Below are 21,083 nucleotides of genomic sequence, written 5' to 3'. Positions count from 1 at the left end.
TAATAATTTGCATTTTTATTACAAAATAAATATAATTCCTGTGTTTATGGTATTTATGCATCTCATTCTAAGTTTTTTATGAACTTCAGGATATTCATGATTTCCTATAATCCATACGTCTTAGTCCAGATTAATAAGATTACACTGTACTTTCTTCTGGACATATATCTAAATAATGTTGGCAATCAAAGCTTCAAAAACTGATGTTGGTTCAAGAATTTCAACAACATACGGTTAAAGAAATTTATTAATTGATAAAGCAAAATAAATTAAAATGTCCACAGTAAGTTCTGTTCACTGTGCCATCAATATGAAGAAACAACAGTCGTCACATACATTCATTTGATTAACATTCAAACATCATGAAGACATTTTTTCTCAAGAAACTGTGCTTACATGGCATACAAATCATTATGAAACAATTTTTATTCTATTACAGTCATATATGCAATTTACTTCTAAGTATTTTTCTACACAACTTGTAATGCACAACAATTACTGTATACCAAAATGTGCTCATAAAAACAGGCAGTGTTAATCTGTTAACTCCATACATTTCAGCAATCATACAACATACATAGCCAACACTTCTGTCACTCTGACAAAGTATTTCTGAATACTGAGTAGAAGAGTTGTTCAATATCATTGAAAAAAAGCTACACTTAAAGAGTACTGAAACAATGTTTCCAGCTTCTGTAATTATAACAGCTTCAGATGCAAACAAGCATTACAAGAGAATAATTAAAACATTACTGCATAACAATAAGAATAATGAGCTTTTAATTGGTACAATGCAGTGGGCAGAATGTTAACAAACAACACTTACAACAAAACCAACCATATTAAACTTATCTTCAAAGCACCACTATGAAAAAGTACCCACACAACAATCAACTTACACTTTCTTCTTCTGTGGCTTACTTCAAGCTAAATATAGCTGGAACGTCTCCTTACAATTCCAATTTTAAAAAGCAACAGCATACAATTTTACACACGAAGTATCTGAACAATTATCACTCCAGCTGCCAGGCACTGCTGCACAGCATAACCAAAATATCAGCTGCCAATACGTGCACAGAATCGCACTGCTTCACCAAAACCCACCAGATGACTGTCCACCAGGGGGGTTCTTCACTCTGATGCAGGACTTCCTAGCAGTGTCATCGAGCTCCTCTGAAACATGAGAATTGGCAGCGGGTTATTTTGGTCAGCGAATATCGAGAATTGGAAAATAATGAAAAATTCAAGTGCTATGGATGGTAAGCATGCAGTTGGAGTCTTTTTATGAAGTCCTGAGCTCATTAACTTACAAACATTATTTTCCTACTATGTCTCAATCTGTAGGTTGTACTATAAAGCATGATTAGTGTGTTCACTTCAGCACACAAGTTCATCAGTTAGCATGCTTCAATTGGATATAATGTACCTTTGTCTTTTTTAGCCACACAACAGACTCCAAACCACTGTGAAACATGGCTTTTTGTGCAAAATTTACTACTACAACATAGCAGGAGTGATTGCCCTGTATGCTGCAGTATCACCTGTGTAAGTTACTGATGCTGACATTTATTTTTGCAGCATTACTTAATGCACTGTAAAGTTATGTTACTGTCAATAACAGAACAGTTAGTTCAGTCAATAACTATAATGTGCTGTAATTACTTATATTTTTATCATTTCTCTTAACATAAGTTTCCCTTGCTTTTATTGTGAATCTACACTCCTGGAAATTGAAATAAGAACACCGTGAATTCATTGTCCCAGGAAGGGGAAACTTTATTGACACATTCCTGGGGTCAGATACATCACATGATCACACTGACAGAACCACAGGCACATAGACACAGGCAACAGAACATGCACAATGTCGGCACTAGTACAGTGTATATCCACCTTTCGCAGCAATGCAGGCTGCTATTCTCCCATGGAGACGATCGTAGAGATGCTGGATGTAGTCCTGTGGAACGGCTTGCCATGCCATTTCCACCTGGCACCTCAGTTGGACCAGCGTTCGTGCTGGACGTGCAGACCGCGTGAGACGACGCTTCATCCAGTCCCAAACATGCTCAATGGGGGACAGATTCGGAGATCTTGCTGGCCAGGGTAGTTGACTTACACCTTCTAGAGCACGTTGGGTGGCAAGGGATACATGCGGACGTGTATTGTCCTGTTGGAACAGCAAGTTCCCTTGCCGGTCTAGGAATGGTAGAACGATGGGTTCGATGACGGTTTGGATGTACCGTGCACTATTCAGTGTCCCCTCGACGATCACCAGTGGTGTACGGCCAGTGTAGGAGATCGCTCCCCACACCATGATGCCGGGTGTTGGCCCTGTGTGCCTCGGTCGTATGCAGTCCTGATTGTGGCGCTCACCTGCACGGCGCCAAACACGCATACGACCATCATTGGCACCAAGGCAGAAGCGACTCCCATCGCTGAAGACGACACGTCTCCATTCGTCCCTCCATTCACGCCTGTCGCGACACCACTGGAGGCGGGCTGCACGATGTTGGGGCGTGAGCGGAAGACGGCCTAACGGTGTGCGGGACCGTAGCCCAGCTTCATGGAGACGGTTGCGAATGGTCCTCGCCGATACCCCAGGAGCAACAGTGTCCCTAATTTGCTGGGGAGTGGCGGTGCGGTCCCCTACGGCACTGCGTAGGATCCTACGGTCTTGGCGTGCATCCGTGCGTCGCTGCGGTCCGGTCCCAGGTCGACGGACACGTGCACCTTCCGCCGACCACTGGCGACAACATCGATGTACTGTGGAGACCTCACGCCCCACGTGTTGAGCAATTCGGCGGTACGTCCACCCGGCCTCCCGCATGCCCACTATACGCCCTCGTTCAAAGTCCGTCAACTGCACATACGGTTCACGTCCACGCTGTCGCGGCATGCTACCAGTGTTAAAGACTGCGATGGAGCTCCGTATGCCACGGCAAACTGGCTGACACTGACGGCGGCGGTGCACAAATGCTGCGCAGCTAGCGCCATTCGACAGCCAACACCGCGGTTCCTGGTGTGTCCGCTGTGCCGTGCGCGTGATCATTGCTTGTACAGCCCTCTCGCAGTGTCCGGAGCAAGTATGGTGGGTCTGACACACCGGTGTCAATGTGTTCTTTTTTCCATTTCCAGGAGTGTATGTTGTAAGGTCATTGCTCTCAATGACAGTGATGATGTAGTGGTGAGGAGTCTGCTTCTTGGTGCCATGGAGGTAAGTAAAGATAAGCTGTCTTTAGAGTCTAGACCTGTTAGAGCTGTGGAGATTGGCTTTTTGATGTAAGCTTTATTTGTAGCACATTAGTATGGCAGACAAAGGAAGCTGTAAATGAATGGAATTTTAACAAAAATATCTAAAGCATAACTTCAGGAAGCTACATTTTTTAGTACATTCATAGTTTTTCAGTATTATTAATGGTTAGCCACAAGAATTACTAGAATTATGGTATCAGCAGTTTTAAGGTTAAAAACCACCAAAGTGTGAGTAATTAGACAAGATAAGGTAAGATTACTGTGGCAAGAAAAATTATACCACCAAACATTGATGCCTTTGAATTGTTCTATAGTTTTCACATCTTACTCAATTTATACTTTCCTTTGGGAGAAGAAGACTGAGTTCCTAATGCATTATTTTGCAATTACGGTATACTCTCTGCACAGATATGTAAATTATAATCTTACCACTTATTGAGAAGGTTGAATCTTGCAGATTACGTTGTCCCTTACTTGATGGGCAACTCGTGAGTGATGCTTCAGCTGCTGGGGACACAGGTGCTTCATCAGCCAGTTTTGGCTCCAGAAGAATTCCGCCATTTTCAACTGCAATATCTAATTTGAGTTCATTCATTTTTGTTACAACTGCGGGTACTGATACTGAATTCAAAGTTGCATCCTCCTGAAAACCATTAGTTGTCAATAACTTTTCTGGAAACTTTTTACAGTTAATTATTACACTCAGTTTCAGATCTGATGTTATGTCAAAGAAAAATGTGCAATAAGTCAGTCAGTCAGTCTCTCTCTCTCTCTCTCTCTCTCTCTCTCTCTCTCTCACACACATATTCTGATAAGCGAACACTGAAAAATTCCTTTCATTGACCAAGAAAGTACTGTCATACCATCCCTGATGTAGAAGATATATGCACACAATGGATAGCTTTAGGATCTACAGACTGTCACATTAACATGCTAGTTTTAATAAATGCAAGAGACCAAAAGAGGATATTCATCTACAAAATCGCACAATATTAACTGTACTTACTTCGGCATGCTTAACCTTCTCATAAACATATTCCGAATACACTGGTGTTGGAACAAATTTCCCAAAACCTTGAACAGCCTTCAAATCACCTTCATCAACACACACTCTTCCATTAACTATTACATATTCTGGAACACCATGACATTCCATTCCCTGAAAATAATATAATTTTAGTGAACACAATGAGATTTCATGGTCAAAAATACTAAATGTAATATAAATGTACATAATAAAATATCTGTTTTTCATTTACTGTGTAATGACAGTGTGGTAAGCTTTTAGGCTTTTTTAAAAATGTTACGCCCTTTGACCTGGTCGATTAGCCATGCACGATAGCACCCACTTCCAGGATTAGAGAAGGCACACTGCCCCTGAATTTAATCCACCCAGCAGATCAGCAATGAGGCCCATGTGCCAGACAGTCTGGAAATGGTTTTTAGATGGTTCCCACATCCAACTAGATGAATACCGAACTGGTATCCATGTTCCATCTCAGTTATGACAGTAAACTTTTCGAAAATATTCTCACATTCTGCCATGGGATAACTCGGCCACCCTCTACCACTAATATTGCCAAACCCAGATTAACATGCTGACCTCATGAAGATATGGAGCACTGCAAGAAAAACAAAGGACAATATTACGCCTTTTGACAGGAATATGAGGTGCCATTACACATGCACCTTTCCATTCTGCTGTGTGGATCATGACACACCAACAAATATAATGTAATTTTTGCGTGATGTTTTATAATGATCCAGGAGTAGGGGGCATCAGATAATGGCCCAAGAAATAAGTGTCTGTTTCAAATAATAAGCAGCATCACATGTGAAAATTACTTCCTTCAAGAAATGATAAACTTGTAGTGTGTAAATGATATTTACAGATGAAAGCCATAGCTTATACCTTTATTACATTAAAGAAGCAACATAAAATTTTTAGTTTTCTCTAAACGTGATCTTCTCTCACTATCCCCAAAAAAGGAAAGCATTGAAGTACACTAGGCAGCGTACTACATATTCTTTGATGGGATCTACCATACATATGACAAAATGAAGTCTGAATGTCAGCTTCACACTCCTCAATACGTTGCATATTAAGATCAGCAGTTTGCAATGTAATGGTGGCGCACAAGACCAGTGACAAGCCGTAATTCATAAAACAAAATGGCACAAAAGAAGTAGTCTGCACTGATCAGGGTTAATGAACACTAAAAAGTCTCGTGAAATCTGGGATTCCCTATTCTTTGTGGGGATTAGTGGAATTGGAGAAAAAGCTAGGCTCACTCATGAGGTCTCAGCACAGTTGAGAATTTGCTACTGACCCATCTTGCAGGCTAGAGTTGAGTGAGTTAATGGTCTGAACCAAGATTTTTCAGTACTAGGATGAATTCTGCTCCTGTCTTTAACCTGTGCTATAAGATGGTGACTTCTAAGGTTCCACTGGATCATTCAGACATGCACTTTACTCTGGAAGCAACCATTCAGAGGCAAAGTACAAGTTTACTGGACATGAGTCTCTCTCTCTTTAATTTAGGCATAATTCAGAGACGCGCTTATGAATATCCATCATCCATTAACTGATTACTGAACCAGTTAAATCGAATGTTAAAATAGTAGTAAGTAACTGTCAAAACAGCAGCAGCAGCAGCAGAGTTCCAGAACTAGTCTCTTTCAGCTGATATCAGTAAAAGGGAACACGAATATAAGACAGTCTCTTAGGGGATTCTGATGCAGTGTACTGTACCTGTTAAGGAAAACTCATAGAAGACTTAGTGGTACCTAGTCTCCAGTAATGATCCACTGTTGGGGGTCCACATCAATTCCTTTAATTCAGATATTTGTTGCTAGTGTAGTCACAGATCAGTGTAACACTTGTGAAAACTTAACAGAGGTACTTTATTAACTTACAAGGGGAGGCCGCCAATTGTGAAATTCAGATTCGATTCACACTGCGCATAATACAAGCTCATGGCCAGAGGTGTAATGTGGCAAAGCACCAAGATGCACTTCTCAGCCGTTGTCGAGAAAATCGACAGTTAAAAGAAACCGTTGCGGCGAAATACTCTCTACAATTAATAATTTTCTACAGCGTCATAGCGCAGTGGTAAGCGCTGGGGTTCGTAATCCGAAGGTCACCGGATCGAATCTCGCGCCATGCAACATTTTATTATTAGTTTATTGTAATTCAAATATAACATGCTCATTAATAGTTTATATAAACTATTAATGAATTACTTATGCATGTTGGTGAAGGCGGATCGCTCTCCAATTGTACCGCCTCCATTTTTCCGTTTGTTTAACAGGGTGTACCAAAGCTGTCCCGTCCGCACTGATTTTCGACGATGTTATAAGTTGCCCTAGGGACCGCATCTACCTTCTTTCGAAGTTAGCAGGCAACTACGCAATTATGGGGCAGCTCGTTTCGGCCCATTCAACATCTGTCCTTCAAGTGTAACAAGCGAGTAACGGATTTATATTTCATACCTGCCACAGCAAGTTTGTGTTCGTGGGGTCTCTATTCTAATTCGAACGTTTGACTTACGCTATACGTATTCGTTTCTACATCTTCCGTTAACTATACGTGGTTAACATTATGAAGACAATTAATAACATTTGTGAAATACAACTTTGTTTGCAGAAAACATAATGATGTTCGAAGTCGCCAGTTTTTCCACGACAAACGACTTTCAACAACTTATTATATGCATAATTGTTGCAACTGATTGCTGGGAATTATATATATACATATCTATATATATATATATATGAATTACAAAAAACAAATACTAAAAAAAAAAGTTGCATGGAGCGAGATTCGATCCGGCGACCTTTGGATTACGAACCCGAGCGCTTACCGCTGCACCACCGCGCTGTAGAAAATTACTAATTGTAGAGAGTATTTCACCACAACGGTTCCTTTTAACTGTCGATTTTCTCGACAACGGCTGAGAAGTGCATCTTGGTGCTTTGCCACATTACACCTCTGGCCATGAGCTTTTATTATGCGCAGTATGAATCGAATCTGAATTTCACAATTGGCGGCCTCCCCTTGTTAAATGAGAAGGATTGAAATAATGGTGACAATTATAAAACTGTGCTGTGTTAATTTAGGAAAAAAGTATTGCAGGTTTAACTACTCTGCTACCTCCATCATATAGATTGTGTAAGGATCATGAAGATATGGTAAGAGACAACAGAACACACATGGAAGGCATAAAGATGGTGATTGTTACTCTCATCATAAGCAAATGGAATATGACAGGGGGAAAGAAAGATCATAAAATGTTTTGTAAAATGATTTGTCTAAAAGTACAAAATATACAGATTAAAGAAACATTTTACACCCCTTTGAATGATGCTGAAAATTGTGGACAGCAAACAAGGTGCCAATATTTAACTTAGAATTTCGAAGAGTACTGGATGATATTTGTCGAGTAGGTTATGTTGACTGTGCACCTTATTTGCTCTTGATAACTTTCTGCATCATTGAAAAGGTATGTCAAATGTATCTCTAATCTATTTGATTCCTTACTTTTACATGAATCATTTTGCAAAACTTTTTTCACTTTTTTTTCAAATTTATTTTCAAGTTTTGTTCAGAAAACATGACATTATATTTTAATATAAATTTATATTCCATTATTATTATTATTATTATTATTATTATTATTATTATTATTATCATTTCTTTCTTGTCTCAGACGTTATGTCTGGTTAAAAATGGAAGGTGACGCGGACCTTGATCAAGCGTGACTTCCTTTTAACTGTACGATATATGTTACATTGCATTTAGGAACTTTCGGGTAATTGAACAAGTGTCAATAATTACGGATTTCTGTAGTTGTATATATACGTTTGGATGTAGCTGTATTGCGTTGATGTACTGGTGGATATTGTGTGGTATGACTCCTGTAGTTGATAGTATAATTGGTATAAAGTCAGCTTTATCCTGATGCCACATGTCCTTGACTTCCTCAGCCAGTTGGATGTATTTTTCAATTTTTTCTCCTGTTTTCTTTTGTATATTTGTTGTATTGGGCATGGATATTTCGATAAGTTGTGTTAATTTCTTCTTTTTATTGGTGAGTATGATGTCAGGTTTGTTATGTGGTGGTGTTTTATCTGTTATAATGGTTCTGTTCCAGTATAATTTGTATTCATCATTCTCCAGTACATTTTGTGGTGCATACTTGTATGTGGGAATGTGTTGTTTTATTAGTTTATGTTGTATGGCAAGTTGTTGATGTATTATTCTTGCTACATTGTCGTGTCTTCTGGGGTATTCTGTATTTGCTAATATTGTACATCCGCTTGTGATGTGATCTACTGTTTCTATTTGTTATTTGCAAAGTCTGCATTTATCTTTTGTGGTATTGGGATCTTTAATAATATGCTTGCTGTAATATCTGGTGTTTATTGTTTGATCCTGTATTGCAATCATGAATCCTTCCGTCTCACTGTATACATTGCCTTTTCTTAGCCATGTGTTGGATGCGTCTTTATCGATGTGTGGCTGTGTTAGATGATATGGGTGCTTGCCATGTAGTGTTTTCTTTTTCCAATTTACTTTCTTCGTATCTGTTGATGTTATGTGATCTAAAGGGTTGTAGAAGTGGTTATGAAATTGCAGTGGTGTAGCCGATGTATTTATATGAGTGATTACTTTGTGTATTTTGCTAGTTTCTGCTCGTTCTATAAAGAATTTTCTTAAATTGTCTACCTGTCCATAATGTAGGTTTTTTATGTCGATAAATCCCCTTCCTCCTTCCTTTCTGCTTAATGCGAATCTTTCAGTTGCTGAATGTATGTGATGTATTCTATATTTGTGGCATTGTGATCGTGTAAGTGTATTGAGTGCTTCTAGGTCTATGTTACTCCATTTCACTACTCCAAATGAGTAGGTCAATATTGGTATAGCATAAGTATTTATAGCTTTTGTCTTGTTTCTTGCTGTCAATTCTGTTTTCAGTATTTTTGTTAGTCTTTGTCTATTTTTTCTTTTAGTTCTTCTTTAATATTTGTATTATCTATTCCTATTTTTTGTCTGTATCCTAGATATTTATAGGCATCTGTTTTTTCCATCGCTTCTACGCAGTCGCTGTGGTTATCCAATATGTAATCTTCTTGTTTAGTGTGTTTTCCCTTGACTATGCTATTTTTCTTACATTTGTCTGTTCCAAAAGCCATATTTATATCACTGCTGAATACTTCTGTTATCTTTAGTAATTGGTTGAGTTGTTGATTTGTTGCTGCCAGTAGTTTTAGATCATCCATGTATAGCAGATGTGTGATTTTGTGTGGGTATGTTCCAGCAATATTGTATCCATAATTTGTATTATTTATCATGTTGGATAGTGGGTTCAGAGCAAGGCAGAACCAGAAAGGACTTAATGAGTCTCCTTGGTATATTCCATGCTTAATCTGTATTGGCTGTGATGTGATATTATTTGAATTTGTTTGGATATTAAGTGTGGTTTTCCAATTTTTCATTACCATGTTTAGGAACTGTATCAATTTAGGATCTACTTTGTATATTTCCAATATTTGTAGTAACCATGAGTGGGGTACACTATCAAAAGCTTTTTGGTAATCAATGTATGCATAGAGTAGCGACCTTTGTTTAGTTTTAGCTTGATATGTCACCTCTGCATCTATTATCAGTTGCTCTTTACATCCTCGTGCTCCTTTGCAACAGCCTTTTTGTTCTTCATTTATAATTTTGTTCTGTGTTGTATGTGTCATTAATTTCTGTGTAATGACTGAAGTTAATATTTTGTATATTGTTGGTAGGCATGTTATGGGGCGATATTTAGCTGTGTCTGCTTGATCTTTAGGTTTCAGTTAAGTTATTCCATGTGTAAGTGTATCAGGGAATGTGTATGGGTCTGCAATGTAACTGTTAAATAATTTAGTTAGATGTGAATGTGTTGAGGTGAATTTCTTTAGCCAGAAATTTGCTATTTTATCTTTTCCAGGGGCTTTCCAATTGTGAGTAGAATTAATTGCTTGGGTAACTTCATGTTGCAAAATTATCACTTCAGGCATTTGTGGTATCATCTTGTACGTATCTGTTTCTGCTTGTATCCACCGTGCATGCCTGTTATGTTGTACCGGGTTTGACCATATGTTGCTCCAGAAGTGTTCCATGTCTGTTATGTTTGGTGGATTGTCTATTTTAATGTGTGTTTTATCTAATGTCTGGTAAAATTTCTTTTGGTTTGTGTTGAATGTTTGGTTTTGTTTCCTTGTATTTTCACTTTTTTTGTATCTTCTAAGTCGTTTGGCCAATGCTTGTAATTTCTGCTTCTTTTCATCTAATTGCTCTATCGCTTCTTGTTGTGAGATTTTACCTAACCTTTTTCGTTTTTTGTCTGATATGTCATTTCTTATAAATTGTGTTAGCTGTCCGATGTCTTTTCTCAGTTTTTCTATTCTGATCTGTAGCCTGTGTTGCCATGCTGGTTTTGTGGGTTTCTTCTGTGTGTTGGTTGGTTCTGATCTCTGCCTAGTGTGTATATTTAGTGTAGTGAGTGCTCCTATATAAACCAGTAGTTGTAACTCTTCCATAGTTGTGTTTTCAAAAAAATGGCTCTGAGCACTATGGGACGCAACTGCTGAGGTCATTAGTCCCCTAGGACTTAGAACTAGTTAAACCTAACTAACCTAAGGACATCACAAACATCCATGCCCGAGGCAGGATTCGAACCTGCGCCCGTAGCGGTCTTGCGGTTCCAGACTGCAGCGCCTTTAACCGCACGGCCACTTCGGCCGGCGGTTGTGTTTTCATTTATTTTGTTGTGTACGATTGTGTTGATAGTTTTTATTGTTGTTTCGACTTGGGGGTTATTTGGCGGTCTATGCAAGAATGGTCTAGTGTCTGTATTTGTGTCTTTGTATTCTATATATGTCAGCTGAAATTTTTCTTCTATATCTAACATGTGTGTCACTTCGTGTTCTATTTGTGCTTGTTCTGGTGGCTGTCTTAAGATTTCGTTTTCCTCTGACTGTTTAATTGATGCGTGTTGTTTTTTGTTTGTTTGCTCTGGGATGTTTGAGTCCATTACTGTATTTTCTTCTTCTTCTGATTGCACATTATTTTGTTCCAGTATTTGTTGTACTTGTTGTTTGATGTTTTCTAATTCTGACTGGTGTATCCTGTTATTTTTGATTATTACACGGATCTGATCAGCTAGTCGTTGCTCTGTTAAAAATTTTAATTCTGGGTATCTGGTAATAAATGTTGTGTATACTTGTGATCTGTATCCAGTTGTGTTGGTTCCTAGGTTTGTTGCTTGGTAATAACAGAACATGAGGTGTCTATTAACTTCATCTGACCATCTCATCCTCTGTCTGTTTTCCTTCTAGGGTGGTTGCAGGAAGCATATCCTGCAAAACACCTCTATTTGGATTTGAATCATTTTCCAGTTGGCTAGCAGTGTCATTACCATTGTGGTCGGGCATAGGGTTCAAGCGTCGTCCCCGACCATGACGGCGCTTGTCCGGGGCTTCTTTAGTTCTGTCCTGAACCAACTCGTCACACTAAAAGGGGGGTTAGCCCTATTAGTGGTTTGCTCTTTTCGTCGCCTTTTACGACTGGCAGAACATACCGGAGGCCTATTCTTTTCCCGGGCCTCCACGGGAATTATAATTTATCTTTTGGTAACCTGTTGCACAGAATTATAATCCTCATCCTGAAGCTCAATTTCTACACTATTAGTATCCATAAATTCTCTTGAACTGCAAAATGGATTGTTTATTAATCTTTTATCCAACTCACTTTTAAAATTACTGAAAGATGTATTCACTTCAAAACGTAGTAATTAATTAAAAAATTTTGAACAGTTCACTTCGTGAGAGTTGTCTGTTTTTGTCAGCATATGTCTAGGAATGTCAATATTTGTCATATTTCTGGTGTCCTGACAGTGTATGTTCTCTCTGGTGTCAAACTCTGCAACAACGTTTATTGTATATATCACTGCTTCATAGATTTAAAGACTCATCACCGTCATTATTTTTGTCGTAGTGAATAAATGGCAGCAGTGTTCTCTTGCACCAACCTTATACATTATTCTTAGCACCTTTTTTGAATCAGTAATACATCACTGACATGACATGAGTGACTCCATAATAACAGCCCATAGGATATGCAAGACTGAAAACTGAAGTAAGCTATCCAGAGATATTCATATTTCACTATATCAGATAATTTCTATACAAGATTTGACACCCTTGATGTCTTTCTGCATACAGGACTAATATGGGGTTTCCAGTTAGTTTGTAATCAATATGTATTCCAAACAGTTTTATAGATTTTGCTTCTATATCTTTACCTTGTCCCAGAAGCAGGCATTGAGTTTTCTCTGGATTGCATAGTATTTTATTAGATGTGAACCAGTTTAGTGTGTAGGAGTGTGTTTCCTCTGATTTCTGGCATAACCTTAACCTATCTCGTGTTTGTAGTGATTGAAGTTGTGTCATCTGCATAGCAGATAACTGAAGCTCAAGACAATGTGGCAGATCATTAATCGCCAGAATGAAGAAGAACGGTCCAAGGACAGAGCCCTGAGGCACACCAGATGTGACTCTTCGGGGAAGAATGCTTACCTCGAATTTGCACAAATTGCCTACTATTATTTAGATAAGAATTAATTTCTTCAAATGCCGTATCATTTATTCCCTAATACTGTAGTTTGGCTAGTAAGATGTCATAGGGAGTACAGTAAAAGCCTTACTCAAGTCACATAGCTCAAGAGAGACCGTGTTCTTATTTTCAAATGCAATTAATGCCTGTTTAACAATTTCAAGGAATACCATAAATCAATATACGTCCTCAAGAAATTGTTAAAGAGAGTTTCAACAGTTGATTTATCTACATCATATTTATGACCAAAGTAGCAGTTTGTGTTTCTAAAACAGACTGAATAGTATATTCCTCCTCCTGACCTCTAAACCACGTCATGCTTGACATATTATTAGTAGTCACATAATACCTGGCTGTGCGTAGTGGTATGTGAGGAACACTGGATCACAATCTGCAAAACATTCATCTGCTTTGCTAACAGAGCACAGGTCTCTTGAGAAATTAACTACAATATTGTCCATACAGGTATTCCCACATGTTGGCTGTAATAATAGATTTAATAATCTGAGTAAGTTTGTAGATGTTTTTGAGTTGGGCTCATCTGAGCCAGACAACTAGTTGAAACCACCACATACCACAACATCAGTTTTGAGTTTTAAAATCTTTCATCATTTGTTCAAAATTCTCAAAAAATAAATTGACATCAATCACCATTTAGAGATCCATACAAATTGACAATTATATTTTGTGTGGACTAATCACTGGATGTCACCTGGGTAACAAATCCATCAGTGACATTTCACTACTCCTAAAGCTGCTCAAGTGATGTGGTTATGAACTGGAAAGGTGAAGGAACAACCACAGCTAAACCTAAGGCCATGCACATCTCATGTCCTGATGGACAAGGACCACTGTGAATGCATGAAATCAGTTCCAAAGTTACCAGCAGTCCAGCAAGCACAATGACTATACAAGGTCTGTTCAAAAAATTCTAAAACATTAGTAATTTTGCATCAATGGTGCATTGGAGTGAAATGCAGTTGGCATCCCTGCACACCCCTGTGTTTAATGTGTAACAGCTGGAAATTTCATTGTTGTATGTCTGTTATTGTTCAGTGGTGTGTTGAGTGAAATGTTGCGTTGCACAGTTTGCGAATTTTGACACAGCAAAAGTAGAAGAGCAACGCGTCTGCTTGGAATTTTGCATGAAACAGAGACACACCAAATGATGCAGGAAGTCTACGGTGACGAGGGCTTAAGCTGTACTCTGTGATACGAATGGCTCACACGGTTAAAAATGGCCGGACGGAAGTTAAAAAAGATGGCCTTTGTTCAGGCTGCCCTCCAGTATCTACAGACGACACTAGTGTCAGGAACATCAACAAAATTGTGTATGCCAATTGATGACTGACCACCTAATAGATTGCAGAAGAATGTAAGATCTCAGCATCCTGATGCAGCATTTGGAATGGATTGTGTTGCCACTAAGTTTGTCCCACGGCTCATGGGTCAAGATCAGAAAGACCTTCACCTCGCAATCTGAAGAGCTTTTGGATCACGCACATGAGAATGATATGTTCCTTAAGAGAATCGTAACTGGTGATGAAACGTGGGTCTATGGTTATGATGTTGAAATCAAGGTCCAATCTTCACAGTGGGTCAGGAAAGGTTCTCCGAGACCAAAAAATGCTTGTCGTGTCAGGCCAAATGTCAAAGCCATGCTGATAGTTTTCTTTGACTTTGAAGGATTAGTTCATCATGAATTCATGCCACAGGAACAAACTGTTACTCAATTATACTATCAGCACGTGTTGCGATGCCTGCAAGAAAATTTGACAGGGAAACAGCTTGAAATGTGGTGAGACAATTCAATTCATGGCTCTTTCATTATAACAATGCACCTGCACACTCATCCCTGTTGGTACGTGACTATTGCACAAAAAACAAAATCACTGTGCTGCCTCATCCCCCATACTCTCCAGACCTGCCGCCTGCAGACTTTTTATTTCCAGAGTTGAAAACCCCACTGAAAGGACAAAGATTTGCAACTATACATGAGACAAAAGGTAATTCGTAGATGGCACTTTGCACGATCCAACAAAAGGTGTACCACGACTGCTTCCGGAAGCATAAAAGACATTAGGGGGCTGTGTATCATTTATGGAGGAGAGTATTTCAATGGAGACTGTGTACAATAAGTACAAAGTATGTGTAGAAAAATTTTGTGGACAAAGTTCTGAAATTTTTTGAACATACCTCATACATATGGAATTAAAATGAATTGGGAACAATGGTCAAGCAGCTCCTCACAAGCCAATCATTTCTGTAGTCTAGGCTCTTCCAGCTCTCATGCCCACTGGAGGGAAGACAGTCTGAGGTGGGCAGGAGTGGGCGAACAGCACACACACTGGCTGTCAAGCTGACAGACCGTAGCCTACATAATGTTATTGCACTGGCAGAATGCATGCAGACAGGGGTGGCCATGTGCCACATGCATGCCCACAATGAAGTCAACTAGGCCACCTGGTAGGTACACTACACAAACTGCACCCACCCACACACAAGCTGAAGGGTGCCTGGAAGTGCCAGCACACTATTTGGTGGCATTTGAACAGCCTGCTGTAGTCAATCCTAAGCAATGCTTGAGGTGGATGACTTGAAATGAGTGATTTGGAGTGACGAATCACACTATATCCTGTGACAACCTGATGAAAGCAGTTGGGGTTGATGAATACCTGAAGAACACTACCTGCCATCATATGTAATGCCAGCAGTGAAGTAGATAGAAAGTGGTGTTATGGTGTGAGGGTGCTTTTCACAATTATGGTTTCATACACTTATCGCAACTTACAAAAATGCTACATGCGATAGTATATGAAAACATTTTACTGCATTGTGTACTGAGTACAGTAGATGAACAGTTCAGAGACTATGACTGATTGCATTATCATGACTACACAGCAGCACCTGCGAGGCAATTGCTTTGGAACAATAACATTCCTCAAATGGACTGGGCTGCCTAGAGTCCTTAACTGAATCCAATGGAACACATTTAGAATGAATTAAAACATCAACTTTAGTCCAGATCCCAGTGCCCAACATCAGCAGAGTTCAAGCTATCAAAGACAAAGGTTGAAAACATCCCATATTTAAGTACACTAATAGGTGTCTTGATACTTTTGATCAGATAATATATACCAGCTGTGTTGCTATTTCTGCACAGCATTTTATGTGGGCATGATCACGAACCAGCTGACCACTCTAATGAACAGCAACTGCCAAACTGTGACCAAAGACAGAGTGTACCACCCAGTGGCACAACACATTTCTGAGCACAACATGCTCAATTTCAATAACTGCTTCACAGGCTGTCCCAGCTGGATCCTTCCAGGCAACACCAGCTTTTCTAAACTACATAGATGTATTCATCCTTGCAATACATGCTTCATTCTTATAATCCTATTGGCCTCAATATCTGCCTCACATCCACATCCACCTCCACCGTGCTCCAAGATCCGAGCTTCACTCATCTTGCACCTACACCCCTCTTCCCCAGTCTTCCCTTCATTCTGTCTCCCATTCCAATCGATCACTGCACATCAGTGTTTGCTGCACAAACTCACCTGGTACAGTGCCCCCACAGAATTCCTGTCTTGTATTTTCATGCTACCTCTCACGTAAGCCTGCCCCACCCCCTCCACTCCCCTCCCCACCAACTTTATCCACTTATCCATTCCACATGACAGCTTTGCACCCCAGTGAAGCAAGCTGAGGAGCTGTGTTGCTCTAAACAAGATCCATCTGAAAGCTGAAAAGTTTGGTCTTGTTTCTGTGCCTTTAGTCAACTTGCTTAACTTTAAATGCAATTACTTTAGGTTAGGCTTTATGATGACTTATGGTTATCAATTAAAAGATTATGTCTTCATCGCCACATTAACATGAGAGTCAGTATGTACTATCACATCTACAACATTTAATTATTTAGGTTACTTAAGATCTTCCCAATATATACTTACCTCAAAGATGTTGAAATCGACAGCCTGATTATGAGTTTTAGCAGAAATAACTCTTGTCTTCACTGGATCCCAAACAACAATGTCAGCATCAGAACCAACAGCAATACATCCCTATATTAAATGTTAAATGAAGAATTAAAAACTAAGTATTTTCTGTTTGGAACTTTTGTTCAATGTGCAAAATTATGAAAGAGATTTAAAGTTACAAATTTTTACAATTCAGTACCCATTCTACGATACATGTTATGTAGCAGACCAAAAATCTCACCTTCCTAGGATAAATATTAAATATTTTTGCTGCATTTGTGCTGGTGACAGCAACAAAACGTTTTACATCCATGACTCCAGAGTGGACACCCTTTTCCCACACTACTGACATCCTGTCTTCAACACCATTTACACCATTTGGAATTTTAGTGAAGTCATCTTTACCCATAGCTTTTTGGTCCAGACTAAATGTACAGTTATCACTGCCAACAAGCTGAAGTCCATCTCTAAAATAGCAAAATTTATTAGTAAGTTTGTTCAGCTCGTGAAAGATGGGAATCTTTGACATTAACAATGCAGGGAGAGAAAACAAAACACACACAAAAAAAACAAAAAACAGACAAATATTTTCTAAAAATCTTTAGAGAACACAATCACTATAAACACATCTATTTACACACACACACACACACACACACACACCACACAGACAGACAGAGAGAGAGAGAGAGAGAGAGAGAGAGAGAGAGAGAGAGAGAGAGATATAAGGGGAGTGAAGGACAGATAAGGCATGTCCACATGCATAAGATATTTACACAATGTCAAAAATATAGTAGTATTAAAGCTTTTTACATTAGCATTTTCTTCTTCTTTCATTTGCCCGCATATCATTAACATTATATTCTACATATTTACACATCTAACTATGCTCATATTATGAATTTGATTTGTAATGACCATCTGAAATGTTCACAATAATTTATGCAAAAAACAACGCAAAAGCACCAGGTTTTGAGTTGTGCTGGATTAGTAATCATTAATATAAGAAAGAAACAGCCTTTCTGCATTGCATCCACAAACCTCAGAAGAAAATTTCCAATTTTCTATACTGTGAGGTGTCTTTGCCTTCAAGCTAGAAGATGCCCTAGCAGGCATAAGAAAAGCGTTCTTTTAAACATTGAGCGTTAGCCAGTGAGAACAGAACATTGAGCATATAGAAAACTGAAATATTTATTAGTTGAACTATTCAGTTAAATCACTGAAGTCTTATAATCACCAAACTCTTTAAAAAATACAGTTGAATGCATGCATGCCCACCCGCATGAGGCTGAGTAATCAGTTGTTTTAGAGTCTGGGCTAGAAACCATCTTAGTATCACCATCACAGCTATCTATCCGAGGGTAGTTACCACGCATTACCAGTGGTTCCATATGGAACAGCAAGACAATGTAACTTTCCTAATCTGTACAGACCTTTGTCTAGTACTGCTTTTTCATCAGTAATGAATGTGATGCCCAGAGCTGTTTGATTTAAAGATCATTGTCAGCTATTACAACCCAGCTTACTCCTTTTGGCTAAAGGCCTGTTACAAGAAATAGCAGTACGGAAACACTTAAAACGCAGTGGTGTTGGCTATTATGTTTCACAGCCAGAGCAGAGTACTGATGCAAGTTTTGTTATATGGGACACCAGAACAGTTAGCAAGTCAGCAGAAATACTGCGAAGTAAATGAGAGACAGGAAGAGCACTGAATCATTAAGCACTTGTTTAAAATTTTTTCTCCCAATAAAGTGTTATTTGAGTGACTGAGAAGCATTTAAGAGCATCATTCATATTTCATCACTTGTAACAGTAATACTGAACATAGCCAAACCACCAGCTTAACCTTTGGAATACTGGGGCATTCAGGACAGAGTTCTCTTGTATGTTTGCTTTACTCCAACACAATATGTTCAGGAAGAGGTATGTAGCAACCATTGGCAACTTTGAAAAGACAGGACTATTAACATTACCAGCACTTAATAAAATTCAATAACTAAGACTTGGTAAAATACACACCACATATGAAACACACACATATATCATAAGAGGTGCACAGGTGCCATCTTAGGAAGCCTTCAAATCAAAACAAGAGTTATGCTGGCAGTGTGTGACAAGGAGAATTGGACAGATAGTGATGTCCTAGTGGTATCTGCCCTGGACATAGGTGGGTCAGGTCACACTGCAGATTGTCTGACAGTTGCAGAGGATTCCATACTTACAGTAAGGCCCATCACAAAAAGCAATGAAACATTTTCAAATACCGGAAGCATAGAAAAGATGAAGAGACTGGCTAACTGAAATCGCAGATTAATAGAAATTAGAAGGAACCTGGGATTATGTAAAAGACCTAACATGTTTTGAAAGACATGACACACTGAATCAATAAAACTCATTACAGAGGTCAACATGTTCTTTTCTCTTGTTTTAGATACTATCTCTACGCTCATAAATACTAGTAGTACCTAGGAAAGCTAACAAATATACAAAAAAATTGGGCAATAGGTCTTCTAAGGAATGACACATATCCTAGCACAGAGAAAATATTTTCAACAATATCAAAAATTACAATCTGAAATGCATTGGGGAGCCAGGATAAGAATGGGGCAATGAGGAATTAACTTGGCACTGAGGTCAACGAAATGGTTAACTATTTTAATAATGAATGCACACTCAATCTACTCACTGCTAAATCTGAACTCTTCTTCTCATTTAAATTATGTTCTGTCAAAGTTTCAACAACATCACATATTATTAACCGACATATCTATGTACATTTTAACAGTAATAATAAAAAGTCAATTTTAACCTAATGGTGTCGTAGAAGCAGGCTGCCGAATGCAACAACATTTGCAACACTAACTTATTTCACTTTTTTGGGGGGTGGGGGGTGGGGGGGGTTACAAAAGAGCAAGATTTTGTAACAGGTAATGTGAGCAATACTGACTCACCATCAATTAACTCAATGTACGTAAGTTGTGTGTGCAACAATTTTTCATCTTGAGCATCTTCTAAGGAAAACTAAAGTCCATTCCTCTATTTGATCCAAGTGAAAAATTTCAGTACTTCATTTTATATGTCATAAATGTGATAATATTACTCTGCGCCTTTCTGCTATATGGCATTCAAAAATGAAAAGAAAATAAGTAGTACTTCAAAACTGTAACTGTGAATGTAATGCCCATTTATTAGAAGTGCTCTTGTACTGGACTACAAACAAGGCAAGAAAAAGAACAAATCTACTTAAATCAGGGCAGTGGCTAGGGTAAGGACTGGGGGACTAGGTTAATGAAAAACAGAACTTACTGGGCTAACATGGTGAGCAGGTACTCAGGTGTAGTAGGGTCTGGGCGAAGCGGAGGACTGGTAACATATGCTGCAGCATGCAGCCAGCTTTTGTCCAGCTGCCGGGTGCCATCTGTACCCACAGAAGAGGCGAGTGTCTCGCCAAAAACGACTACCCCTTGTTTGCGGACAGAGCTTACGATGGCAGCTGAAGACTTGCTTGTCACACGCACGATGTACAGGGGGCAGTTCACCTGTGTCACAACATAAATTCATTTGTCTGCACACCTATACACATAAGACGTCTAACTGAAAGCCCCAATTCAGTGCAACTGAACTGCATTCCATTTCATGAATGAAAAATGCTAATGTATTCAAAGAAATACATATTGGCATACAGCTTGCCTGTTGCTGTTGAATTAGTACTTTATTATTGGTCTGTAGCACTACATATTAATCTTTCTCCTAGAAATGCAGAAAAACAGAAGTTATAACATCAAAAAACTCTTACTCTGGAACAAGAAAGTAACTCTTTCACAAGAAACCTACTTTCAATGAATCAACAAAATACAGAATAATCAAATGTAAATAAGAAATGAGGGAGCAACAGCACTGGTGAAATGAAGATATGATATGCACCTGTGACACTGTCAATATTTTATGGCGCAAATACTACAAAAAACACTATTTGCAATTAACAGAAGAGACATCCTAGCTCAACGAAACATGAAAGAGAAGCACTGGGACACTACTGCAAGACTACAAGCATACCCTACTATTAAGCTACTGTCCAGAAATACTCCTCAAAAGGAAAAACCCTAGTGCAATGCAACAAAAATTTAAAGTGCAGCAGATAGTTGATGGGTTTATGCCACAATAAAAATCATTACTAACTACCACTATTATGCAAGACT

The 21,083-nt window shown here is 38.8% G+C and overlaps 1 protein-coding gene across 3 annotated transcripts in view; it reads right to left on the bottom strand.

Annotated features, from left to right (window-relative positions):
- Positions 1 to 229: 229 nt before the first annotated feature.
- The window catches only part of LOC124555249 (dihydropyrimidinase-like), a 205,132-nt gene continuing 184,278 nt past the window's right edge, over positions 230 to 21,083 (bottom strand). The window contains exons 8-13 of one of the 3 annotated variants that reach the window (XM_047129113.1): positions 20,191 to 20,423; positions 17,126 to 17,351; positions 16,858 to 16,968; positions 4,259 to 4,411; positions 3,682 to 3,895; positions 230 to 1,173 (exon numbers count right to left, since the gene is read on the bottom strand). In XM_047129113.1, the coding sequence (XP_046985069.1) occupies positions 1,091 to 1,173; positions 3,682 to 3,895; positions 4,259 to 4,411; positions 16,858 to 16,968; positions 17,126 to 17,351; positions 20,191 to 20,423 (1,020 nt within the window). In that variant the 3' untranslated portion in view covers positions 230 to 1,090. The remainder of the gene's footprint in view (positions 1,174 to 3,681; positions 3,896 to 4,258; positions 4,412 to 16,857; positions 16,969 to 17,125; positions 17,352 to 20,190; positions 20,424 to 21,083) is intronic. The other 2 variants (XM_047129112.1, XM_047129114.1) reach the window with 2 other exon arrangements.

Source organism: Schistocerca americana, chromosome X, assembly GCF_021461395.2.
Source record: "Schistocerca americana isolate TAMUIC-IGC-003095 chromosome X, iqSchAmer2.1, whole genome shotgun sequence".
In the NCBI taxonomy this organism is placed as follows: domain Eukaryota; kingdom Metazoa; phylum Arthropoda; class Insecta; order Orthoptera; family Acrididae; genus Schistocerca; species Schistocerca americana.
This window is presented reverse-complemented; position numbering and strand designations above follow the sequence as displayed.